Raw genomic sequence first — 27726 nt, 5'->3', positions numbered from 1 at the left:
TTCCAATGAACACCCAGGACTGGTCTCCTTTAGGATGGACTGGTTGGATCTCCTTGCAGTCCAAGGGACTCTCAAGAGTCTTCGCCAACACCACAGTTCAAAGGCATCAATTCTTCAGCACTCAGCTTTCTTCACAGTCCAACTCTCACATCCATACATGACTACTGGAAAAACCATAGCCTTGACTAGACAGACCTTTGTTGGCAAAGTAATGTCTCTGCTTTTCAATATACTATCTAGGTTGGTCATAACCCTCCTTCCAAGGAGTAAGCGTCTTTCAATTTCATGGCTGTGATCACCATCTGCAGTGATTTTGGAGCCCAAAAAAATAAAGTCTGACACTGTTTCCACTGTTTCCCCATCTATTTCCCATGAAGTGATGGGACCAGATGCCATGATGGTTTTCTGAATGGTGAGCTTTAAGCCAACTTTTTCACTCTCCACTTTCACTTTCATCAAGAGGTTTTTTAGTCCCTCTTTACTTTCTGCCATAAGGGTGGTGTCATCTGCATGTCTGAGGCTATTGATATTTCTCCCAGCAATCTTGATTCCAGCTTGTGCTTTTGCCAGCCCAGCGTTTCTCATGATGTACTCTGCATATAAGTTAAATAAGCAGGGTGACAATATACAGCCTTGATGTACTCCTTTTCCTATTTGGAACCATCTGTTGTTCCATGTCCAGTTCTAACTGTTGCTTCCTGATCTGCATACAGGTTTCTCAAGAGGCAGGTCAGGTGGTCTGGTATTCCCATCTCTTTCAGAATTTTCCACAGTTTATTGTGATCCACACAGTCAAAGGCCTTGGCATAGTCAATAAAGCAGAAATAGGTCCACTTACATGTCTACAAATGATCCAATTTTGTTCCTTTTCATGGCTGAGTGATATTCTATCGTATGTATGTACCACATCCATTCTTCTACTGATGGATATTTAGGCTGCTTCCATGTCCTGGCTATTGTGAATAGCGCTGCAATGAACATTAGGGTGCATGTGTCTTTTGGCATTATGGTTTTCTCCGGGTATAGGTAACTAATGAGAGCCTACTGTATAGCTCAGGGAGCTCTGTTCAATGCTGTCTGGTGACCTAAATGGGAAGGAAATCCAAAAAAGAGAGGATATATGTATACATAAGATCCCCTGGAGGAGGAAATGGCAACCCACTCCAGTATTCTTGCCTGGTAAATCCTATGGACAGAGGAGCCTGGAGGGCTACAGTCCTTGGGTTCACAAAGAGTCGGACATGAGTTGACTTGCAACTAAGCTCACATGCACTGCAGACTCAAGGCTGAGAATGCGGAGACTCTTACGCTCAGTGTCAGCCCTGGGGTGAGATTAGACCTGGGGTGGGGATGGGGTCTCAGGGCCATGAACGAGCGCAGCTGTAAATACTGTATTGTCTGCCCACCAGAGAGAGATATGGATGATCCTCAGGCACCTAAGGCAGTAAGTACACCTCCCCACGACGCAGTCAACACGACATCCATGCCTTGTGCAGAGGCAAGGATGACTCTTCTATTAACATGGCTTTGGCCTTTCTACCCCTTTAAAAGATTTCTTACGTCTTGTTGTCTGTTTACTGAGCTTCAGGCATAATCCTTGGTGTTGGAAACACAGTATCAATACAGGGCTCTACTTGCTGCTCTGTCACAGATAGTCTAGCAAACAGAAGGCAAGAAATGTTGGCCTTGCCCTTTTGCAGCAATACAGAGTCTGCCGTTACTGCATGAAGGAGATTTACCTCTCTCTTGCCCTGCCGAGCCTGGCTTGCATTACTGGAGAAACCACCCAGCTGTAAACGCTCGCAGTAAAGGGCAGTAGCGCCAGTGCCCATTAAATGAATTTGATTCCAAGTTGCCCCTGATGGGAAAGGGGAGGGGCTGCCACCTCTGTGAGGATCACAGGTTCCATGGAAAACCATCTGGGCTCATTCCTCTGCTTAAAGCGCACAGCTCCCTTCTGCCTAGAGACAGAAGCAAAAGTCTTAAGCGTGGCCTCCCAAACCCTGGCGTTCCCACTGCAGTGCCCTCCCCTGGGCCAGACCCCTGCGCAAGTGCCTGCAGTTTCTGAATCACAAGAGCACGACTTCCCTCTCCCCTGTGCCTGGGACTCCGCTCTGCCTGGCCCATCACCACTTTCTCCACTACCAGGTTTTGATATTCTCCTTCTCCTCAAGGCTTACCTCAGCCCCCAGGCACTTGTGAGGACCACTGCTCCCTTGGTCCCCACCCCCTCCCTTAACTCTCTCATTACAAAGCACCCATTCCTGCCAGAGACCTGTGAGCCGTCGGGTCAAGTCACCACTGAGCTCTTACTTGCCTCTCTTTCCCTCCGTCTGTCTGTCTCTGTCTCTCTCTCTTTCAGGGACTGTGAGCTGCTATTTCTGTGTCTCCAGAATGAGCGTCATGTCCATGCATGAAGATAAGAAAGTCGGAAAAAGGAGGGTGGGCTCCTGATCACAATCCCAACCACGCTACCACCCCTATCTACTGGGGTGTGTGTCTACTGGAATGTGTGCGTGTTGGGGTGCATCTGTGTGTTGGCAGAAGGTCAAAGAAAAGAAACAGATGTGAGAGGGAAGCTAGGCAATGCCAGTACTGTAACTTACCCACTCTCACATCATTCAAACCTGGATAGTATTCATTTGTAACTCTATTCTATTTCTCTCTCATTTCTCTCTGGAGAAGGAAATGACAACCTGCTCCAGTATTCTTGGAGAATTCCATGGATAGAGGAATTCTTGGAGAATTCCATGGATAGAGGAGCCTGGTGGGCTACATACAGTCCATGGGGTCACAAAGAGTCGGACACGACTGAGTTGGACATTTCTCTGTAGTTCATTTTCCGCTGGGCAACCAGGGGGGTTGTTTCACAACAAGAGCGTACCATGTCACCTCTTAGCTTGAAATCCTGAAATGGCTTCCCAAGAATCACACAGAATAAAACCAAAGTCCTTACAGCGGCCCTCGAGGTCTCCTGTGACCTGCCCCTGCCCGTGACCTCTCTGCTCTGGCTCTCACATCTCTCCCCTCACTCACTAGTACCCTCTGGCCTCTCAGCACCAGCTCTTCCCTCAGTGCAGAATCTTCTTTCCCAGATGCTTTGGTTTTGCTCAGTCATTTTGTCAATGAGATTGACCTTGACTGCGTCAACTCAACACATTCAAAACTGACCTTGACCTTTCTATTCAACCACGTGCCTCTCCCCCACCTCCTTACCAAGCTCTGCTGTGTAATTTTCTCTTTTTTCCATACCTTTCATCACCTTCTGGGCTTCCCAGGTGGCGTTAGTGATAAAGAGTCCGCCTGCCAATGCAAGAGATGTAAGAGACTGAGGTTGGATCCCAGGATTGGGAAGATCCCCTGGAGGAGAGCATGGCAACCCACTCCAATATTCTTGCCTGGAGAATCCCATGGACACAGGAGCCTGGTGAGCTATAGTCCATGGAGTTGCAAAGAGTCGGACATGACTGAAGTGACTTAGCATGCTCACATTCAGCTTCTATCATACCAGATACTTTGCTGACTTGTTCATTGTTTACTGTCTCCTGCCTGCACCAACCGGCCCCCCTCCAGATACTTTTGTCTATTTTGTGGTTATGTAGCTATTTGTTAAGTCTTTCCCCTACTTTCCCCTAGTCAGTTACAGTGCTTCCTTTTTCACTATAATATTGTTAAGAATAATATTTTACTATATAAATCTTCACATAGACCTTTGATTATTTCTAAGAATTTGAGTCACTTGATCAGATGTTACATACTTATAAGACTTTTGATGCTTATTACAAACTTGATTTCCTGTCACGCTTTTTGTATAATATATGTTTGTTGAGAAGCAATGTTTTCCTCTTGCGGGCAGCCTATAAACTTAATTATGTGTCCCAGCAATTCCACTCTAGGAGTCTACCCACAAGACATGAAAACATATCCACACAAACACATGTATATGATTGTTCAGAGCAGCGTTCTTCATCATAGTCCCCACATGGAAGTAACTGAGCTGCCTATGCAATGGTGAATGGATAAACGAGAGGAGGCATCTTCATACCATGAAATACTATTCAGCAGTAAAAAGGGCAGAACAATTGGTTCATGCTACCATAAGAATGTGCTTGTGCTAAGTGAAAGAAGCCAGATGCAAGCAACTACATTTGCATGCTTCCGTTTACAGAAAAAGCACATCTGAGGAGACAAAAAGCAGATAAGTCATTACCTTGGGCTGGGGTAGGAGCAGGGATTCATTGTAAACAGACACAAGAAACATTTGGGGATGGTGGAAATGCTCTAAAACTGGATTTGTGGGGATGGTTTTACAACTCTATACAAAAATAATAGAATTGCATACTTACAATGGGTTAATTTTATGGTACGTAAAACTACACCTTAATAAAGTCATTAAGGGAATTGGGAATAAACGTAATCAGAGGGAAAGATTAGGGAGAAAGTTCATATAAAATGCATGCTGTGATTTTAACAGTTTGAGAAAAAAAAAAAAGTATAGCATAAGAGAAAGAAAGGAAGAAGGGGTGATGGGAGGAGAGAAAGAGAAGGAAAGGAAGAAGCGAGGAAAAGGGAGGGAGAGAAATATCGTGCATATACTACAGGTCCCCTTTTGTGGTGGCTCAAGACTATTAGAAGAGACCCCACAGAAAATCCATGAAGTGAGTCGACTTTGCACAAATAATAACGAACTTACAGCCTTTATACTGTCAGCAAGTGTCTTTAAAGAAGAGGTACATGGGCCCACAGTGTCCCACAGAAGCAAATAAAGTCACAGAAGTAAAAAAAAAAACAAACTAGGCCTGGTTTCCTAGCCACTAACTATTATTCTTTATTTCAAAGAATTTATGGGCCTTAAATGTTAAAATAATTATTATAAAGCTCTCAAAGGTAGCTTCCATGTTTTCAAAAGGGATTTTAAAAAGGGAGCCTTCTAGACCGATGTGGCTCTGTTGGTGGCATTTCTGAGCAGTATTGTGGGGGGCAAGAGTGGGAGGTGGGTGCAGAGAATTCCAGGAGGAGCTACAGACAAAATAGTCCCAGAGAGAAGCAAACAGCAGATCATACTGGAAGGCCTGGAATTCTTCATTACACACAAAATGAGAATTTTCAGGACCATGTTTTATTTTTGTGTTTTTTGGCTACAAGACACATGTTGCAGGATCTCAGTTCCCCAACCAGGGATTAAACCCATGGCACTGCAGTGAAAAAACTGAATTCTAACCACTAGACCACCCTGGAACTCCCAAGTACTATGCATTTTAAGGACATCATTTTTTAAAAATCATACTCATACAGTTTGGATTTTTGTGACCTTCTGTAGTGATGAGTAAGATGTGCAGGTCAGATTTCAGTAAGCGATTAAGGTTACACATCACCTTACCTGTTTGCATGAGTGCTCAATCATGTCTGACTCTTCGAGACCCCATCAACTGTAGCCTGGAAGGCTCTTCTGTCCACGGGGATCTTCAGGCAGGAATACTGGAGCAGGTTGTCAGTTCCTTCAGGGGATCTTCCCTTACCTCTTTATGTTTCACCAAACTGGTGCCTCCTGATGACAAGTACAGACAGAGCTAGCCGTGTGTTCCTGGGGCAAACTTGGGCTGCAGGCTGAGTCGGGGAACTGACTGACCATACACCCCCGGGGAGGATGCAGAATATAAGGGAGGGCTGTCAGTTCCTGGAACATCAGCAGATTCTTCACACCCTCGTGCTCAGAGATGTGAGGAGGGCAAGGAAATGAGAAGAACCAATGTGATTTCTTCCTGGGGGTGGGGCAGGCACAGGGGTCAGTGGTGGGGACCACAAAGGGGTGGTTTAGAGAGGACAATCAGGGCAGGCCAGAGGCTCGCAAATGTGTTGCATCGCTTTATTAAGTTGTACCTAGGTTTCCTTCTGTTGGTCAGTCACTAAGTTGTGTCCGACCCTGCAACCCTATGAACTGCAGCACACCGGGCTTCCCTGTCCTTCACTATGTTCCAGAGTCTGCTCAAACTCATATCCTTTGAGTCGATTATGACAACCAACCATCTCATCCTTTGTCGCCCCCTTCTCCTCCTGCCCTCAATCTTTCCCAACATCAGGGTCTTCTCCAATGAGTCAGCTCCTCAAATCAGGTGGCCAAGGAGTTTCAGCATCAGTCCTTCCAATGAATTGGGTTGATTTCCTTTAGGATTGACAGCTTTGATCTCCTTGCTGTCCAAGGGACTTTCAAAAGTCTTCTCCAGCACCACAATTCAAAAGTATCCATTCTTCAGCACTCAACCTTCTTTATGGTCCAGCTCTCACACCCATACATGACTACTAGGAAAACCAGAATTTTGAGTATATGGACCTTTGTCAGCAAAGTGATGTCTCTGCTTTTTAATACACTGCCTAGGTTTGTCATAGCATTTCTTCCAAGGAGCAAGCATTTCCTTCTGCTGCATAACAAATTATACAAACTTAGATGCTTGAATCAACACCCATTTCTTATCTCAGAGTTCTATAAACCAGAAGTCCAGCGTGGCCTGGCTGGGTTGTCGTACAAGAGATCTTATAAGGCTGAAGTGAAGGTAAGGTCTTACAAGGTCGGCTGTGTTTCTTTCTGGAAACTCTGGGAAAAAATCTGCATCCAGGCTCCTTCAGGCTGTAGAACTTAGACCCTCACTACCCTACTGCCAGCCTAGGGGCACTCCCACCTCCCAGAGACTGCCCACATTCCTTTGCCAGGAAAAGCCTAGTCCTTTTTAAGGACTAGGTCAGGCCAACTGAGGATAATCTATCTTAATGCCAATTAATTTGGGACCTTAATTACATCTGCAACTCCCTTCAAACAGCACCTAGATTAGTGTTTGATTGAGTGCCCGGGAGAAGGTGTTTACACACCAGGGCCTGGGAGGCTTGGGGGCCACTCTAGGATTCTGCTTGCAGCAAGTTACTTAGGGAAGCTGGTCTGTGTAGCTAAGTGATCCTCAGAGCAGGTGGTACCAAGCCCTAATGAATCTTTTGGAAATTCCCATGCAAATATTTTGTTGCGGTAACAGGGGATAGGTTCCACCAGCATTTAGTGCTCGGGGCCGGGTGGTGAGAAGACAGCCTCACACAATGAGGAATTAGGCTGCATGTTACTCAGCTTTCAAATGTCCCTCTAGGCCTTCGTGCCAATGGAAAATCAGTACTATTGTCTGAACTTCAATTTTTTTTACACAGTGTGCTGAATTTTACATAAATACAGTAGTGGATGAGCCAGGGGAAGAATGTAAGTATTTTGTTTGGGGCTTTAACAAGATTTTCACCACTGGGGGAAAACTGCATGACCAATGACAAGGCTAGTCAGGGAGCCTGAATTATCAACGTGCCACCCCTGCTCCATCTGCAGCTGTCACTGGCCCTGTCTTCAGGATTCTAAGTACCAGCCTTGTCTCACTTCACGTCTTCTCATGTGGCAATACCTGAGCACTCACGTGTTGAAGCATTTTCCTGAAATTGATTTCTTGTGTGTGTTGGTAGGTTATATTAGTATGAACCCTTTCAGGACTGTAAAGGGGATATTTCAACCTAGTAGTTATGATAAGGGGCCATGAGTGTGAAGAGCTAACTAAAGCTCTACTGCATGCACCTCCTGAAGCTGGGAATGGCCAACAGAGTGAATGGTGGGGCACGTGGGACGTAAGCTCTTAGAGGTGGAAGGGACTTCTGTGAACTCTGAGTCAATTTAATTACTTTATTTAAAAAAAGAGGAAACTAAGGTCGGAAAAGGGAATTAGTTAATGTCACCCAACTACTTAATGTTAATGCTGGCCCAGACCCAGCGAAGAGTTGACTCATTGGAAAAGACTCTGATGTTGGGAGGGATTGGGGGCAGGAGGAGAAGGGGACGACAGAGGATAAGATGGCTGGATGGCATCACTGACTCGATGGACGTGAGTCTGAGTGAACTCCGGGAGTTGGTGATGGACAGGGAGGCCTGGTGTGCTGTGACTCATGGGGTCGCAAAGAGTTGGACACGACTGAGAGACTGAACTGAACTGAACTGAACTGAGACCCAGTTCTCTTAATGAAAAAGTCAAATCATCTACATGCAACTACTTGAAAGGGAATTCCCTGGTGGTCCAGTGGTTAGGACTTGGAGCTTTCACATCCAGGTTCAGTTCCTGGTTAGGGAACTAAGATTCCGCAAGCTGTCCCACGTGGTTCCAAAAAAAAAAAGAGAGAGAGAAGCTACTTGAAAATAAAATTAACATTCCATAACTAAAGTATTGAGAAAAATATTTTCTTAAAGATCTGTTATAACAACTTAATATTATACAATTAAATCCACTATTTTCAGTTAAAATGTTGAAAGCCAGATTCTACTAGATGTAGAGTTGATTATAGAACTGATTATATCAAATCAATTGTATTTGGGATACTATCTAACTCAATATCAGCAAAGGAAGCATTTATTTATTTAATGAACTTGTGACTTGAAATTATTCCTGCTAATTTCTATTTACTTTCTGATACAGGTTGATTTTGGCCAATCTATACCAAGACTGGTTAGATGAGTTCAAAACACTGGGAAAAAATGAGGCCAAATCACTATCATACTTCATCTTTTCCAGAGGGCCAGTCACCAAAAGCAACTGGTTTTTCTTTCCCCAGTGGACAGCGCTGGACATTATACAAACCTACATAACTCAGTTGGTAAAGAATCTGCCTGCAATGCAGGAGACCTGGGTTCAATTCCTGGGTCAGGAAGATCCCCCTGGAAAAGGAAATGGCAACCCACTCCAGTGTTCTTGCCTGGAGAATCCCATGAACAGAGGAGCCTGGTGGAGTACAGTCCATGGGGTCACAAGGAGTCCGAGAGGACTGAGCAACTAGACCACCACCACCACCACCACTTAGCTTTGAAGTTGCCATAAGCTTTCCTTTGCTGCCACCTACTGGATAAAATGAGCATAGTTTTAAATAAAGCTTTTCAGTTGAGTTCAGTTCAGTCGTTCAGTCTTGTCTGACTCTTCGCGACCCCATGAATCGCAGCACGCCAGGCCTCCCTGTCCATCACCAACTCCCAGAGTTCACTCAGACTCACGTCCATCGAGTCAGTGATGCCATCCAGCCATCTCATCCTCCGTCGTTCCCTTCTCTTGCCCCCAATCCCTCCCAACATCATCAGAGTCTTTTCCAATGAGTCAACTCTTCGCATGAGGTGGCCAAAGTACTGGAGTTTCAGCTTTAGCATCATTCCTTCCAAAGAAATCCCAGGGCTGATCTTCAGAATGGACTGGTTGGATCTCCTTGCAGTCCAAGGGACTCTCAAGAGTCTTCTCCAACACCACACACAGTTCAAAAGCATCAATTCTTCAGCACTCAGCTTTCTTCATAGTCCAACTCTGGCATCCATACATGACCACTGGGAAAACCATAGCCTTGACTAGACGGACCTTTGTTGGCAAAGTAACGTCTCTGCTTTTCAATATGCTATCTAGGTTGGTCATAATTTTTCTTCCAAATAAAGCTTTTATCTTCCTTCTATTGTTTTAAGGGACTTTCCCAGTGGCTCAGAGGTAAAGAATCCATCTCCCAGAGCAGGAGACACAGAAGATATGGATTCAGTCTCTGGGTTGGGAAGATCCCCTGGAGGAGGGAACAACAACTCACTTCAGTATTCTTGCCAGGACAATCCCATGGCGGGTTACAGTCTGTGGGGTCACAAAGAGTCGGACATCACTGAAAACTATAAGGAATTCACGTATTGGCCACTCAATTTGAACTTAAATACTGAAACACTGGACATTTAAATGTTGTTTCTTGTAATGCCCAGAGATACTTAAATGCAACCATAGTAAATAAACCTATGAATCTTCATTTTCAAAACCCCTCTTCTGCCCTTAGAAAGTTATAGTTTAAATTTCAAATCATGCTTCCCTTCTTAAAAAGTCAGTGGCCTACAAAAGGGTACACTTGTATTACTCATGTCTTGATGTGAAATAGAATGTACCCCGCTCACTGCAAAGAATGAGGCAATAATGGATGGACATGTAGTTGTCCTGTCTCTCTAGGCAACTTGTGGCTGTGACTTATTCAACTAAAACCAATTACATTGATCCAGGTGCTACTAATTTAGCTCTGGCTCTTGACAATTCCCCTTGTCCATGGTCTCCTGGAGCTACTCCTGGCAGCACAGCTTGCGGTTGAGAGCTGAGGATTGTGCCATCAACTCCTAGCACATGACAATACTTGTGAAGTGCTGGAATACAGCAAGTGCTATGGTTTTAATTTTCATCACCACTTATCTTTGATCCATCTCTCCTTTTCCTCCAAGCTACCAAGTGTCCTTCATTTCCTGGGATAAGACCCTACTTTCAAAGCATAAAATCTTCTTTGAAGTAAATAAAGACTCCTCGCTTCCACTGAAGAAGGGGTGTGTGGGTTTGATCCCTGGTAGGGGAAATAAAATCCTGCATACCACATGGTGTGGCCAAAAATAACTTTTTTAAGTGGGGGGTGGGGATACTTAGCATCAGGTGGCTTTGCCTGTTGCCTGTTGAAAACACTACAAAGTCACTTTCATTACATTCCTGAACACCATATAAAAAAATAAACTCAAAATGGATTAAGGACTTAAATGCAAGACTGGATACTATAAATTCCAGAGGAAAACATAGGCAGAACATTCTTTGACATAAATCACAGAATTTTTTTTTGGATCTGTCTCCTAAAGCAAAGGAAATAAGACCAAAATAAACAAATACGACCCAATTAAACTTTAGCACAGCAAAACAAAAAGACAACCTACTGAATGGGAGAAAAATATTTGCAGATGATATAGCTGTTAAGGGATTAATATCCAACATATGTAGACAGCTCATACAACTCAACATAAAAACAATTCCAATTAAGAATTGAACAAAAGAACTAAAGACATTTTTCCTAAGGAAATGCACATGAAAAGATGCTTAACATCACTTATCATCAGGGAAATCAAAACCACAATGAGATATCACTTCAAACCTGTCAGAATGACTGTCATCAAAAAGAACACAAATAGTAAGTGTTGGCAAGGATGCAGAGAAAGGCGAACCTTCATACTCGGCTGAGGGAAATGTAAATTGGTGCAGCCACTATGGAAAACAGTATGGAGGCTTCTCAAAAAATTAAGAATTCCACTCCCAGAGATACATACAGAAAAAAAAAAAAACACTAATCCTAAAAGCTCAGAGCAGTATTATTGACAATTGCCAAGATGTAGAAGCAAGCTAGGTGTCCACGAACCAGATGAATGGATAAAGAAGATGTGGTGTGTGTGCATAAATATATGTGTGTGTGCTTGTGTATACACACACATATATATACACACACACTAAAATAGCCAATAAAAAAGTGAAATTTTGCCATTTGCGGCAACATGGAAGGACTTGGAAGGCATCATGCTGAGTGAAATAAGTCAGACAAAGAAAGTCAAGTATTTGTAACATCACTTATATGTGGAATCTAAAAAATACAGCAAACTAGTGACTAGAACAAAAAAGAATCAGACTCACAGAAAGAGGGGAGAGAGTGTAGAGGCAGGGGATTAAGAGGTGCAAACTATTCTGTATAAAATAAGCTACAAGGATACATTTACAACAAGAGGAATATAGTCAGTATTTTATAATAACTATAAATGGAGTATAACCTTTGAAAGCCATTCCCTTGTCCAGCATATTATACACCCTTAACTTACATAATATTATACAGCAACTATATACTTCAATTTAAAAAAAAGACCAAAGTCACCTTCATTGCCAAAGATTAGTAACATTTTAAGGAATAAGCCAACTGGGCATAATCTCACTGAAGAAACAGAAGCTCTGAGTTGTACAACTCCAGGAGGTATTGCCCTTACAATAAGCTGATTGTACCTCCTGGGGTTACACATGGCTGAGGTCTCAGGGAGCGCACTGGGGAAGATGCTGGTACTAGAGGAAAACTTCCAGAAGCCAGGCCCTTCCCAGACATTTTCACTCTGTGTTGTCCATTTTAACACGAAACAATTGAAAACATGGAGGACGGTAATTCCTTTGTCCAAAGTTACCAAAAGGCAGAGTGGCTGACTCTGAAATGAGGACAACTTCCTCTGGGGGTCATTCCACAGCCTAAGTCCTGATTTCCCCAGTAATTAACAGTAAGAACTTGGGCACATAAACTAATCTCTGTGTTTCCTCAGTAAAAGTGAAATTTCTCTGCACCTTCAGGGTTGGAATCACCCACATATATCAGCTATTATATGACCCTCCATGGTGTGACTTGCTAAAAAGTGTGTTAGAGTTTGAGAGCATTTTAATAAATATACTTCTCATGCATAAAGTCTTATAGCTACATTTAGTGGTATAATTTGTATTTCTAAGACCAAAAGCAGTATCTTCACCAGCTTCTGCTAGCGGAAAGGAGCCTCGTTCTGTTTCCTTTCTCCTAAGTCAATCTAAACAGTGACCATGAAATTCACACACCTTCTAAGACCAAAAACAGTATCTTCACCAGCTTCTGTTAGCAGAAAGGAGCCTTATTCTGTTTCCTTTCTCCTAAGTCAATCTAAACAGTGACCATGAAATTCATACACCAAGTCAGAACTGAAAATGCATCTCCCTGGTTTCAGCTCCAAGCACTTAAAATCACAAGTCAATGTGTATTTAGTTGTCTACATTAGAAGATTGTTAACAGTAGTGATCACTTTGCTCCTAGGAACCAAAATATCCTTTACTTAGAAGTTGGAATCAGAAGTATTATCACCATAGAATAGTTAGAGCTGAAAATTTTAAGGTAGCTGAGACCCAAGCCTCCTGGGCTTCTGAAACAGACAAGATAAAGTGCTTCTGTGAAGATCAGACTAAGGGGTGGTGGTCTGGGGTTTCTTCCCTGAGGTCCTGAATTCCTACAACTCGAGAGGAAGTGCTATATTCAAGTATCAATCATTGAAAACAAATGTCATTTATCATTAATCCAAGCTTATGTTACATTAGTATGTCCTTATCTACAAATTAGTTAAGGTTTAATAAATGGCAAATAGTTTTTTAAAAAAACTTCTGAAAAGAAATCATTAAAAAAAAAAAAGCAAAAGCCTCCTTGATTGAGGTATGTCAAAGGGACACAGGAGCCAACTGAAATAGCTCTCAATGCCCAAAGCTAAAAGTTACAACATGAGGTTACTAGATGATAACCCAGAGTATAAAATATCCAGGAGTTCATACTGATTACATAAATAGGTGAGGAGACAAAGCTCCCTTACAAAAGAATTCTGAATAATTTATATAGATACTCCAACTTCAAGGAGAAACAGAGCTTAATTCAACTCCCTGCTCCTATAGGGGGCGCTGTGCAGACCTCCTTCTACTATACAGTGGAGTGGGGGCAGGAGTAGCTTTACTATGCAGAAATGCAACCACTATCTAGCCAGGCGATGAAGGTGGTTATGTACTCTTGATACGACGTGATGAGACCAGCACTTTACCTGTGGTCTTCCGCCCCCAAAACTCATAACCTTAACTATGAGAACATTGGGCAAATCCCGAGAGGGGCATCCTACCAAATACTTGACCAGTACTCCTCTAAACTGTTACAAGTCTGAGAAACCGTCATAGCCAAGAGGAACCTTAAGAGTATTTTGGATGGGATCCTCAAAAGAAAAAAGACATTAGGTAAAAACAAAAGCAATTTGAATAAGGCGTGGACTTCAGTCAATAGTATTTTCAATGTGAAGTGAAAATCGCCAACTCTTTGGGACCCCACGGACAGTGCAGCCCACCAGGCTCCTCTGTCCATGGAATTCTGCAGGTAAGAATACTGGAGTGGGTAGCTGTTCCGTTCTCCAGGGGAATCTTCCCAAACCAAAGTCTCCCGTATCACATGCAGATTCTTTACCAGCCGAGCTACCAGGGAAGCCCATATTATCAATCAGTTCATTAACTGTGACAAACGTATCATATTAATGTTAAGATGAAATGGGGGAAATGGATGAGGGGTGTTAGTTGCTCAGCTGTGTCCAACTCTTTGTGACCCCATGGACTGTAGCCCACCAGGCTCCTCTGTCCATGGAATTCTCCTTGCAAGAATACTGGAGCGAGTTGCCATTCCTTTCTCAAGGGGATCTTCTCCACCCAGGGAATGACCCAGGTCTTCTACATCACAGGCAGATGTTTTCACGTTTGAGCCACCAATGGATGAGGGGTATATGAGAACTGTAACATCTTGTTTTTCTATAAAATTACTCTTATGGCATAAGAAACATGATCACTAACACTGCATTAACCTTGTAAGAGGACAGGTAGTTACTAGGCTTATCATGGTAATCATTTCATGATGTATTTAAACGTCGAATCACTATGTCGTAATCTCAAACTAACAATGTATTATCAACTTATTTAAATAACTGCTCCAAAAAAGTCTAATTTAAAAAAAAGCCTATAGGAACACACAGTAACATATACATTTGGGTAAACTCCAGGAGTTGGTGATGGACAGGGAGGCCTGGAGTGCTGCAGTTCATGGGGACGCAGTCGGACACGACTGAGCAACTGAACTGATAGGAAAAAATCTAGAAACACACTGAACTGATAACTTCATGATAATTTTCTTCCCAGTACTGTAAAAGTTCTTATATGGAAGGTATATATGTAAATTGCTATGAAACTTTGGGATATATTGGAGGGAAGAAAAAACGAAAACCAGTTTAGGCTTATCTCTTATCAGCAGAAAACTTTTATTCAAGGACAAACCACATCCAAGGCCTTAACTTACAGACACAAACCAAAGTAGCCATTAAAGCATCAGATATTGAGGTACAAGACACAACGCGGGGAATGCTTCGCCATCACAGGCTGATGTCAAACTTGCTCCATCGACAGCTGAGCTCTGCCAGTGTGGGGGCGTGGTTGAGGGTAAGTGCTTATCTGCAGAACCGAAGGAGAACAGCTGTGCTCTACAAGTACTGAAGCATTTTATACCAGCATTGGGGGGGATATACTTTCACAATGAAGGGAAGAGGGGGAGAAGCAAAGTGCCCCCCACGGGGCATTAGGCCGCCTTGCAGAGGGCCACAGCGGAGAAGCGCACCTCCCCCTGCTCACGCTCAGTGAATTCTCTGCAGACCTTGGCAGCGTCCTGAGGAAGAGGAAAGTTGTGAATTAAGTTCTAAACACCAAACAGCTCAAAATGAACACTTCAAGGGAAAATTATCACTGAGACCCGCAAAGTGCACCCTGACCAACTTTAAACCTCCCAACAAACTTGAAAACCAGGGCTTAAGACAAGAGGGAAAAAAAAAAATCAGGTGATGGGAAAAACAAGGACCCACATCACAGACAGGGCTTCAGAAGCCCTGATGGCCACTCGCAAATGCTCTGTGCTCTTGCCACCTTGTGCTGGCTTTGACAAGTACACCCTCTTCCCCTCAAATCCAGACAGAAAATTCACTTCTCTTCATTAGGGAAAAGTAAACATTTTGGTGGTGGTATCATGTCCCACTCTTGCGACACTATGGACTATAGCCTGCCAGGTTCCTCTGTCCATGAGATTCTCCAGGCAAAAATACTGACTGGAATGGGCTGCCATTTCCTTCTCCAGGGGAAAGTAAACCTTCTACAAAATTTAAATATCTGGCATTCCAGGTACAGGTAAATAATTGCCTAGATATTTAGGGAATGCCATGAATTACTAATTCTAAAACCCAGATTACAAAGAATAAGGACAGAAAATTGATCCCAATGTTAGCTGCTGAATGCTAGGGTTTAAATGTATTGGGATCAGAATATTGATCATTGTTCAATTTGTAAAAAGTCCAGTAGAAAGAGTCCAACCAAAATATTAAATGTAAGACCTTTAAGAGGCTATTGGATGCTCTGACAGAAAACAATCACGGAACACTAGTTCCCAAGGTCTAAAATAGCACCAACCTGATCAGTTTTGGCCCTTAGAAAGCATCAACCATACCCTGGTTTTCTTCGTGCTTTGGAACCACTCAGAAAAACTGTAGGGGATCTAAAGTAACATTCTATCGGAATTTTTAATACATTGGTATTACAGACTGCCTTCCCCAAATCTACTTTCCTTTAGGACCCATGGTGTTCATTAACATTAAGGATGTGCCTCTAAAGACAACAGCCATCTGCTACACACACTAAGCAGTGACCTAATTCACTCAAATTTAAGATGCCTGGGTTAAGTCTATGTATTTTCTCACCAGTTTAGCAAGTTTATTTGGAGTATAACCTAGGGCCTCCCTGATAGCTCAGTTGGTAAAGAATCTGCCTGCAATGCAGGAGACCCTGGTTCGATTCCTGGGTCAGGAAGATCTGCTGTAAAAAGGAGCGGCTACCCACTCCAGTGTTCTTGGGCTTCCCTGAGGGCTCAAACAGTAAAGAATGTGCCTTCAATGTGGGAGACCCTGGGTTGGGAAGATCCCCTGGAGAAGGGAAAAGCTACCCACCACTCCAGTATTCTGGCCTAGAGAATTCCCTGGACTGTGTATAGTCCACGGGGTTGCAAAGAGTTGGACACGACTGAGTGACTTTCACTTTCACTTAGATAACCTAAAACATCTCTAACCATATAGGACCAGTCTTAGGAAAAGAATTCACACTAAGATGCTGGCTGATTGTAATATAGTTTTGTGTTTTTTAACAAAAAGGTTTTTACCTTCCCCACACCTCATAAATTCTACTCACAGAAGTTTCAGGTACTCTATGAAGAGTACATTTTATGGTACAGGCACACCGCATTTTATTGCACTTCACTTTACTGGGCTTTGAAGATACTGCATTTTTTTCTTTTTTACACAAATTGAAGCTTTGTAACAACCCTACACGGAGTAAGTCTACTGGCAGCACTTTCCCAGTGCATGTGCTCACTTTGTACGTGTGTCCCATTTTGGTAACTCTCATAGTATTTCAAACTTTTCATTAATATTAAATTTGTTATGGTTATCAGTGATCTTTGATGTTCCTATTGCAAAAATACTGACTCACTGAAGGCTCAGGGAATAGTCAGCCAATTCTTGGCAATATTTTAAATTAAGCTATGTATATATTTTTTTAGACATAATGCTATTGCACACTTAAACATGGTTTTTATATACACTGGGAAGCCAAAAAATTCAACTCTTATGATACCCACTTTATTGTGATGGTCTGGAACTGAACCCACAATGTGAGGCGTGCCTGTGTTAGCATAACCTTAGATAGGAGTTAAGTATGTACCTGGGAAACTTTATTAGAAGGACCAGAGCCTTCAATCCAAGTAGGATGCAACGAGAATTACTGCCCCTATTCTTTTTCTCCCTCATAAGTGAATCCTGACTCTCATGCAAACCCTCATCCTGTTTCTCTAGGTCTAGTTCTCATTCCGTATCACCATTCTCAGGTACCCCTGGTATATCCAAGAATTAGCTCTGACTGATCTCAGGTGTATATGAAAGCTGGCCAGAGAAAGGGACCCTCCCTCCAAGAATGGCATCACTTGGTCCACTAACACCTTGAGGTCACCAGGCCTATGGCATTCCAAAGACAGGTCTATTATAAAGGCAGTATTGTAGAGTGGCTAAGAGCACAGACAGCCCAACTATCTGAAGCTTGATTCTACAGTTTGTCATTGACCGTGGGCATCACTCACCTCTGCACTTCAGCTTCCTCACCTGTAAAATGAGAGTGACTACCTCACAGCATCATTGAAAGGACTGTGAAACAGGTAATTAACGTAGTACAGCATCTAGCCTGGAGTCGGCAAACTGCAATGTGTGGGCCAAATCCAGCCTGCTGCCTATTTTTGTGAATAAAGTTTAAGTGGAACACAGCCATACACATTCATTTAGACACTGCCTATGGGCTTGCCTTGGAGCTGTCACAGAAGAACTGAATACATGCAACAGAGCCCATATGCCACAGGAAGCCTAAAATATTTCCTGGCTCGTCACAGAAAAAGTTTTTGCCAACTCCCTGTCTGCACATAAGCACACCAAAGAGTTTAGCTTTTATTACGACAAATGAAGAAGTTGTATCTTAACATCATGTTCAATTTTATTACAATTAAGTAATTTTCCTTTATAAAAGCAAACTGATTCAACTCTAGATTCATTTTTAGGGTGAAGTGGACTAGTCTGCCAGCTCTGTTTTAGAATTAAGAGCTATCTGCAGTCACTTGTACCAGGATGGTTACATAGTGACCCTGAATCTTCAAGTTCTTTTCAGGCATGTTGTGAATTTGCTTCTTTTGACCTGTTAACAGTGGAGTGGCCATGTGGGAAGAAAAAACTCAAAAGAGTTAACCACATAACCAGAATTCACAGGTCAAGACTGACCCACACTCAGCTGTCAGAGACGGATTAGGCAAGGCTTGGGTTGCTGTTCCTTGAGTCTGAGTCAGTGGCTATGATGTAATCTGACAAAGGGACAATCGTCACCTTAATCCCACAGGGAGTAAGCAATAACTTTCAGGCTAATTCTAACTGTGGGCTAAAGACAGAACACAAGACAGATTAATCAGGGCTGCTCTAAAGCACCTTGTTTAAAACCCTTTGCAGAAAATGAGGTAGATAGAATTACTAAGATGATCTTTAAGCCCTAAAGATTACTCTTATCCCAGATGATCGATGCTGGCTGTACTGAAAAAAGTTTGCATTTCAGAACAGACAAACTAGCTAACACAATGTGGGCCCCAGTGGAAATGGATGCCACAGATTACCTGCAGCAGCGAGTCCTCTGAGCTGGTGCCATGGTTCACTGGAAAAGGCATCCGTCCATCTGAAACAGAAAAGCCAGGCATGTCGGTTCTCTCTCCATCTATGTTTTCTGGCCACTGTGCTTGTGCCACTTAAAGGCAAGCTTTAGATTCTTCCAAATACAACTACCACTCCCACTGAGGGAAGGCTGCCTACAAACAGGCTGGAAATGAGGGTCAAGTTTTCCTAGTATCCATCCCAGGCATTCTAATCTACAAGCGCCAAGACCACACAAGCCCAATCCAGCGACCTAACAGCAGGGCTTGTGCCCATCTCTCGAGAAGGACCACAGCACAGAAGTTAGATGCAGTCTGTAGGTACACGAAGGTGGAGGCAAGACAAAGGGATCTTTGAGATTCCATGTGTCCCTCAACAACTGCTGACTGGCCCCAAGTTTTCCTCACCCTTGCTTGCCCATATGTAGTATCCTGGCTTGAGATAACACAGCTGCAAGTCTTTCCCCATTAATACAAAGGGGATGACTCCTAAAACAGAGATGGATGATCTTCCTCATTGCCTGTAAAACCAGCTAACAGGAATTACCCCCAACATATCTAAATTCTTTTTACACAGATAGGTCATGTTTAAGTATTTATTTCCTTCTAAAAGTATTCCTTGTCTGAAAAGGATGATGGTGGAGACTATACTGGTGATGCTACAGTAGAAGGTAGAAGACAGAATCTGAATGCGTATCTTGAAGTGGCTGACCCATTCTCTTTACTGGTTTGTGACTAAATCCACTCATTCCACTGGTCAGCTGTCCGAGGGAGGTACTCTGGGCACAACAAGGGTTAAATGCCCCTGTAAGAGCTTAAAGATACAGGAAGTGCAGCCATAAAGCCCCACACCAGTACTCTAAGAGGAACTGTGTGTGAGAGAATGCATGCAGTTACATTAGACTCCAACAGTGAAACATACCAAGTTCATAGAGGTGGCCATCCACGTTGTTAAACAGAATAAAATGGAAGTTCACTTTGTCATCTACCTGAAGAGAATCAAGACATTTTTTTCGAAAATGAGAATTTTTACTGTATGATATACTGCATTTAAAAATAAAGCTGAAAGAAAAAACTAAGATATAAATGACGTAACATTGAATAAGTTTAAGGTGTACAATCTGTTCATTTGATATCTGTATTTTGCAATATACAATAAGCAGGACCTAATTTGTTAAAGTCCCTAAGTGGAATATGCTTGAACCAACTTGCCTATGTATTATTTTAAATGATTAGAGCTAATATCTATTTCCCATATATTAGGTTTTATTCTAAGACCATTAAAGTAGATATACAGTAATATCAGAACTCTTAAGACTTGCTTTTTACTGAAGAAGAAACTAAGACTTCAGGAGGATAAGCATCTCACCCAAGGTCAAGACTAGATAGTGGCAGAGCCAACTAGGGTTGTATAAACTTAAATCTAACAGTTGACTCGAAGGCTCTGTTATTATTGGTATACCTAAGTCATCTAGAAACTGTTAGTCCTTGCTGGTCTAGCTTGCTCTCCAAGTGACTAAGAGTATCTAAAATGTTTATTACTAAGAAGGGTGTTACTTACTCTACTAGACCCATTTGAGTCTACATAAAACATTATCAGCCTGAATTTACTCAAGACTGTGTCAACTGCCAATTAGCTATTTTGAGGAGCCATTTTTATGAACAGGTCTGGTCAAGGCATTATTTTGGTAGAACTTTCTGGATTCCTCGGCCTTGAGTAGACACATGTGCTGGATCCTGCTGAGAGGTTTTTGCACAGGTTTCTGGGGAAACAGAGGACGCCTGGACCACCTGGCTTTAACTTGTATTTACCCGACATTGGCCTTCCTGGGCCACGGCATCGTGGGCTGCCTGAATGGCCTGCGGAAAACACAGGACAGTTAGCACAGAAACCTCCAGAGTACTAAAAATCAATGTTCTAGCAGTTCTCTTCCTACCTCATTCTTTTCAAAGCACTTTGCTCTGTCTTCAGGGGACAACTTCTCTGTTTCAGAAAGAAACTGTTTCAGAACAGACCCATCCTCTGGGGGGAAAAAAACAAAAGCATCATTAGTACAGGTATAATGTGAATGGGTGCACATTTACTGGAGACAGCGCATCCTTGGTCATGTTTGGCAACCTGAAATTTTACCATGGCCTCAAAGGATGGGAATGAGCTGTCCCCTCCCCAGCCCCTTTCTCCAACCCCTCCCTTCTCACTGCATTCAAACCAGAGCACTCTCCCTTCTTCTAGGGGGTTCAGGCTCCTCCTTATATCTCCCTGGCTCCCCAACCCCTTCATCTTCCACTTCACCCTTATCTCTTTGATCACATCTGTTACAGCACTGATCCAACTGCAGCACCAATCTGTGAGATTTTTGATGCCATAAAGGCAGAACCGTCTTGTCTAGTCCTGTCATCTACAGCAGCTACCCATGCATAATGAATGTTTACTGCATACGTGATGCAGCATTCAAATCTAGTAATGGTTCTCAAACCAAGACTTATTTCAGGGCAAAGAAAAGCAATCTTAGTAATACGGTTATCCAGACAGACATCAACCTAAAGACCTGAAATGCAAAGCACCTAACAGCTGGCCTAGAACAGCTGACTAGCCGACGGTTGGTGTCAACACTGTGTCATTGCTCAGTGAGTACGAAGCCAACAGCACCTCGCGTTTCTAAAGACCTCGATTTGAATTTTCAGCTCTAAACGTTTCAGATTTGCTAAATACACACCATTCAAAATTCGGAAGTTACAGGAAACGTTTCATAACTTTATGAGGAGAACTATGACTCAGATTAGGCCTGTGGCACCATCAGGACCATGTCTACAGAATTACAGTATCTGCAGTTGCAGGAATACAACATTCTAAAGAAAATGATACTCACTGCAGAAGAAATAAAAAGGACCAAGCTACAATTTTTTAATATGACTATGCTGCGTCAATTATTTGAAAAAGCAGGTTCTAGAAGATCTGGTCCCTTTATGGCTGGATAACCCCCTGCTTTTTAATTTCAAAATTATACAAAGAGTAGAGTCTGAACCACAATTCCTTTGTTAAAAAAGTTATCTGACCTGCTACAAGCGACAGCATGGACTCTTAGATGAAGTTATTCAGTTCTCAGCCACCCCCATCCACTGTCTAAATCAGGAGTTGGCAAACTACTGCTGCCTATCTTTGTAAATAAAGTTTTACTGGAACACAGCCACATCCACTGCTTTACATCTTGTCTAAGGCTGCTCCTACTTATAGCACTACAAGGGCAAAGAACATATGGCCCTCAAAGCCTAAAAGACTTACTCTTTGGCTTTTAAATGTGTTGACCCTTGGCCTAAATCATATATAACGCCATGTATTTTAGCATTGTTAGCACTGTTAATTGAGCTTCTGACAACTTCAGGGCTAAGACTCATCTCTTCTATGTCCTCCACAGCACCAGCTGGAGGCAGGCTAAAACCCCTGACCCAGCTTTGTTCAGAGATGGATCATTCAAAGTGCTGGGCTGTGGCTATGCCCCTGCAGGATCTCCTGCTGCTTTAGGCCATGTTAGTTCTCCTGTTGCTTATGAGACACTGCACCATTAAACAAAGGTCCTAAAGGCTGGTATGTTATGGCTTAACATCAACTCTAGCTCTTTAGAATTGTTGAGACTAGACCAGGAACACATGACAATCATGACAATTCTCTGTCTGCTCATGGGAGAGCCCAAGAGTCTGACTCTCCAGGTGGAGGAAGCCATACCACGCTTCTTGGAAAATGAGCTTCCCTTCCTCAAAAGAGAAAGAACAATGAGAATTCAGCTGCTGATCCTATATGCATGAGTAGGTTTTCAAAAAAATTTTAAGGCAATGGCTTTGCTGAACAGACCCTTGGGAATGTTGGAAGGAAGCACTGCAGTTAACTGAAGATCAATTAGAGGGTGACTGGCCTCAAAACCCACTCACCGAACTCCAGTTTGTCCTGATTATTGGCCACTGCATGAATGAGTCCGATGGTTCCACAGGAGTTGCCAATGGTCTGCTTCATGAAGTACACCTTGGGACTGACTTCTTGTCCCTTCAGCTCTTCAATTTGTTTTTTCCTGAAGTTCTCATGCTGTGAGTTCAAGAAGACATTTTTACATCTCAAAATGCAAATGCAAAGAACAGATGGCAGCACAGTGAGTTCTAGTGCCTAAACGGAGACACAAGTGGGATGTGTGACCAGGAGTCTTGGTCCTAGGTGCTGGCTGGCACCCAGAGAATGGCCCGTCTGCCTCCCATACCAAGTCAGCCAGTGGGGTTCTGAGAGGTGCAGACACTCCACCCTGCAGCTGCAGTGCAGTAGCGGTCTTGGATTGTAGCCCAAGTTTGTCTAGACACCACCGCCACCTTTTAGCTTGAGATGGATGGTGTGCTGAAGTCAGAAAAACAGACAAGTTCGTTCTTTCCTTCCTTTTAACACCAACAACTGTATCTTACACACGCACTCCAATCAAGCGATGGTCAACTGAATGCCCAAGAACACCAGCTAGTTTATACTTCTTTATTCTTTGAAGTTATTCTAGTCCAAGTACATGTCACTTCAAAAACTATAGAAAGGAACGATTTAAAGAAATTAACTACTCCCTCATGTTTTTAATAAAAAACTGCCTGCAATGCAAAGACACGGGTCTGATCCCTGGGTCAGGGAGATCCCCTGGAGAAGGAAATGGCAACCCATTCCAGTTATTCTTGCCTGAGAAATCCCATGTACAGAGGAGCCTGGTGGGTTACAGTCCATGGGGCTGCAAACAGTCAGACATGACTGAGCAACTGAACAACAACTTTTAGGGAGGAAAGACAACTGGTCTAGCGTGCTGGATTGTGAGTTCACAAAAATTTCTCCTGAAAGAAATAGGAGACACTTGTTTCTTTGCCAATTATACACTACAGAAATACTAATTTTTACAACCAGTATAAATCGTACAGAACCCCAGAAGTATGTATATTTCTAATTCTAGTAGCCTTGCATTATTTTACATGGAATTGAAGTTTCAGCTTTGTCTGTGGTACTATCAAAGGTATAAGCTCTCTTGTCACATAAGATCAACTCCAAGTAGTAGGACGTTCTAGCATCATCTACTGTACTTGAATTGAGCTTCCATCGACAGTTAAGGATTTTCACTTTTCTAAAAAAAGATTTAATTTTTCGTAACGGGGTAGCATCATCCTTTATGGTTGTCTGAACTCCTGCATGGCGACACTTCTGTAAGTATTTCATGATCACTTAAAATGTTTTAGAAGTAGTCCATTTAGGATTTCATAATATTCTTTGACAAAATTAGATGCTTTCTAAATTAACATTAGCTTTTTGGAAGTCCACCTATAAACCTCAACTTGCTTTGAATCTGCTTCAGTATTTAGCCCAGAAGGTGTTTTGTGTCGCAAAATAGGCATTCACTGAATCTGATAGACTTAACTAGAGCTAAAGGAAAAAGTATCGCGCTCTCTCAAGCACAAAATGTTCAATCCAGAATGTTCTCTAACCAAGAGCTGCTTGATCCAGCAAAATGAGACCAGTGGGCTCTTGTAAGACAAATACGCTTCTCCACTGCCTCCCAGAGGCCTTGCATTTTGAGTGCTGTAGCTCAAAAATGCCCGAGTCATCATGGTTCCTCTATTAAGAAACCTCTGTGAGAGGCTCAAATGAGAGAAAACTGCATTTGATTTGATCTACAGGGAACATACTCTGACTTGCAATTATTTGGGAACTCCATTTTCACCTAAGTGAAAATTCAGTAACAAACATGTCGGTGGGATTATCCTAATAGCTTTTAATAACTGTTTTTAACCCCCAATACTTGGCCCATTGGAGGAACACCTGAACTTTCCAAAGGCTTAATTTATACTGAGATGTTTCTAGAATTGTCGCCTTAGGATGCTGCGAGTTAAACTCACTGTTTGGAATGATGCCCCATAGGCTAATGCCCCTGGAGTTTCACTTAAGCAAAATTCAACCACTCCTAAATCAGGGATCGAGTGGCAGCACTTTAAGACAGACAAAGCCATGCTCACAAGTGGGATTCCGTACAGCCAAGACAATCACCCTAGCCACGTTTTTATATCTGATACTCAGTCTTTGAGGTACATCCATGCATACTTGCAGGAGGAAGACCATCTAAAGAGAAATGAAAAAGCATTTCCAAGACAGGTCTAATGTCCACCTGTTCAATAAGCTACAAGGTCAGAGAGCTAGAAGGTTATTTCCACACCGGAACCAGGCACAGTGATTAAGCTTTAGAAAAACAAGAGAGACTAAAAAAAAAACAAGTGTGTAAGTTGTAGGGCGTGGAGGTTTGGGAAGAAACCCCTGTATCCACTGAAGGCCCAGGCAGTAGAGGCGTAAAATTAAAGAACCTATTGTTTACTTCGGGTTTAGGCCCACCGAGATCCCTCCATTTTACACCAAGGAGGGAGTCTGAGAGAGAACCAGACAATAAAACAACAGATCACAGCCCTTAAAGGCAAACAATCGGCCAGCCACTCCTTGGCGTGAAAAGCTCGGAAAAGCCTAGGGTCAACCTGACTCACGAGTAGGATGAACAATCTTCCTGGATAATCAGGATGATGGAACCGAGATGCTGCTTCTCTTCCAAGTTTAAAGCAACGCTGATGGACACGAGACAAAACAATAACCTCAATAAACAGGACCCCCAGCGAGTAAGGAACCACGAAAGTGTGAATTCTCCCTCCATCCCCGACAAGGAAGAGGCAGTGTGCCAGGACTGGGCGGCCAGAACGGGAGGAGACCCTACACCGTCTTCAACGCCTCACTCGGGTTTGGGGGCAGCACGCACAGCGCGGAGCCTGCGCACCCCGGGCCCCACGCCCTACCTGCGCCGTGAGCGGAAAGAGCAGCAGCAGCGCGCAGGCCGGCGCTGGCACCGAGCCCAGAGACTCCTCCTCCAGTCCCAGAACATCCTCGAAGCGCCACTGGCCGGCGACCCCCAGCCGGGTCAGCACCTGCGGAGAGGAAATAGAGCGGCCCGGTGCAGAGACCCAGAAGTGCGAGCCCCCGCCGGGAGGCGGGCGGAGGCGGCGGGCGCGGGTTCCGCATCCTCGCGCCCCTACACGGGCCTGGGAGGAGCCTGGCCCAGCCCCGCCCCGCCCCCCACCCCAGCCGGGCGCAATGACACAGCACAAAGCGCGGCCCACACGTGGCTCCCGCGACGCCCGGGCATCCTAGTCCGCGCGCCCCGCGCCACGCCCTCGGGAGCTCGGCCTCGCGCTCGCATCTGGGCGCAGCCTCCTCCATCCCACCCACGACCGGTTTCGCAGAGTCACCGCCGCCCCCCATGCAGCAGCAGGGAGAGGGCGCCCGGGCCGCGCCCCAGCCCCCCCCGCCTCTAGAGTGCGCAGGGGGCCGCTGGGTCTCCGCAAAACAGCCGAAGGCGCCTCGGTGCTCCCGGGGGGAGGAGGACAGAGGCAGCGCGAGACGTCACTCACTTTGTTCAGCATCTGAAAAGCAAATGCAAAAAAAAAAAAAAAAAGCAAAGATAAAAGCAGTCAGTGATACGCTACCTAGCGAGGGCTGACCCTCGGCCCTGCGCTCCCCGCCACCCCCGGGCAACCATGCACCTGACGCTCACCTCGGGGTTAATCTCCATTGGTTTGAGCTGCATCTTCGCGGACGTCGAAACGAACACAACCCAGAGAAGCGAAAAAACAGCGAGCGGAGCCGCCCAGGCTGCAGCTATAAGGCGCCGGCCTGACGCATTGTGGGTGCCTGCGCAGGGGGAGCAAAGGCAAAACCAAGCGAGGGGAAACGGTCAGTCGCCGCCAAATAGGCACGAATCCCCCCATGCGCAGCGCGGAGTGGTACGGCCTAGCCCCCAAACCTTGCAGTCTCACTTGCTGGTGAGATAATCTGGTGGTTGTGAAGATGGGTTTTGTTGGTAGGTGTTTCTTGCATGTGTGGAGCAGTCCTTTTGATGCAGTCTAATTTTTTGCGAAGTTTCTGGAAAACCACGCTTTCGACCATCCCAATTACCTGAAAGCTTAGAGTCTCTGAAGCATTGAGAAAAACCCCAAATTCAACAGGTATATATTTAATATGAATATAAATATGTCTTCCAAATCTAGCAGCAGTTTGCATTTGATCTTAAATAATTCATCCTCCATGTTAAATCAAACAAGCACCGAGATTCGTTTTTAATTGACCGCCTAGAATAAAACATAGTCTGTAACATAGCATTTATTGCATTAGTAATGCTGATGTAATGTGATTCCCAGGGAGGAATTGGTTGATCTTGGGGAAGCGGTAGAGACAGGGGGGATGTGACTGTAATACAGGACACAGAGAAGGCAGGCTGTCGGAGACTTTAGAAAACAGATCCAGTGGATAGACAGGTATGATTTGAAGACAAGAGGCTGTAAAAGGAAAAGCTTTTTTTTTTTTTCCTTTCAAGGAGTGTGAGACTTGAAAAATAAAATGTTAAGTTCATGATAGAATAGAAGAAGAAAGGTAACGGCAGCTAAAGAAACCACTGTTCTTTAATGATCTCAAGTGGGGTTTGGGTTTTTCTACCAGCATATTCAAAAGATGGAGACAACATATGCCTAAGAATGAATAAAAAGTGGAACAAAATTTGTAAGAATAGTGCAGGAAAGCTTAACCTCAGAATGAAGTAGGGCTTGCTGAATAGTAAGGAAACAAGAAGATTGGGTATTTTTTCATTTATGCTCAGAACAAAACAATGATAATGGTGAAAGAATAGACTTACCATTTAGGGGATTCAAGGTTAAAAGATGACAGAGAGAAGGGAGGGGATCTGCCTTTTTTTTTTTTTTTTTTTTACAGTTTTTTTAACCTTTACAGATCAGATTTTTTGCATGTCATCTCACTTAACCCTTAGAGGAGACAGTGAAGAAACTCTTCTTAGTGCAGTTTTGCAGCTCAGAATCCATGGCTCAGGGAGGTTAATTTCCTTTAAGATAACAATTGAAAGGGCAGACTGAGAAGTAAACCCTGGTAAATTGGACTCAACGAGTCCATTCTCTATCCAAAACTCTACT

At 43.6% G+C, this 27726-nt stretch overlaps 1 protein-coding gene across 2 annotated transcripts; it reads right to left on the bottom strand.

Annotated features, from left to right (window-relative positions):
* Positions 1-14677: 14677 nt before the first annotated feature.
* Positions 14678-26381, bottom strand: UCHL1 (ubiquitin C-terminal hydrolase L1). 2 transcript variants are annotated; one of them, NM_001046172.2, is given in 10 exon segments: positions 14683-15102; positions 18676-18734; positions 19631-19697; positions 20521-20568; positions 20646-20731; positions 22636-22786; positions 25234-25320; positions 25546-25674; positions 26158-26169; positions 26301-26381. In NM_001046172.2, coding segments are annotated over 10 exon segments (759 nt in total). In that variant the 5' UTR covers positions 26334-26381; the 3' UTR covers positions 14683-15015.
* Positions 26382-27726: the final 1345 nt, after the last annotated feature.

The sequence above is a fragment of the Bos taurus genome, chromosome 6, assembly GCF_002263795.3.
Source record: "Bos taurus isolate L1 Dominette 01449 registration number 42190680 breed Hereford chromosome 6, ARS-UCD2.0, whole genome shotgun sequence".
NCBI lineage: Eukaryota > Metazoa > Chordata > Mammalia > Artiodactyla > Bovidae > Bos > Bos taurus.
The sequence above is the reverse complement of the archived record's forward strand: the minus strand, read 5'-3'. Positions and strand labels throughout refer to the sequence as shown.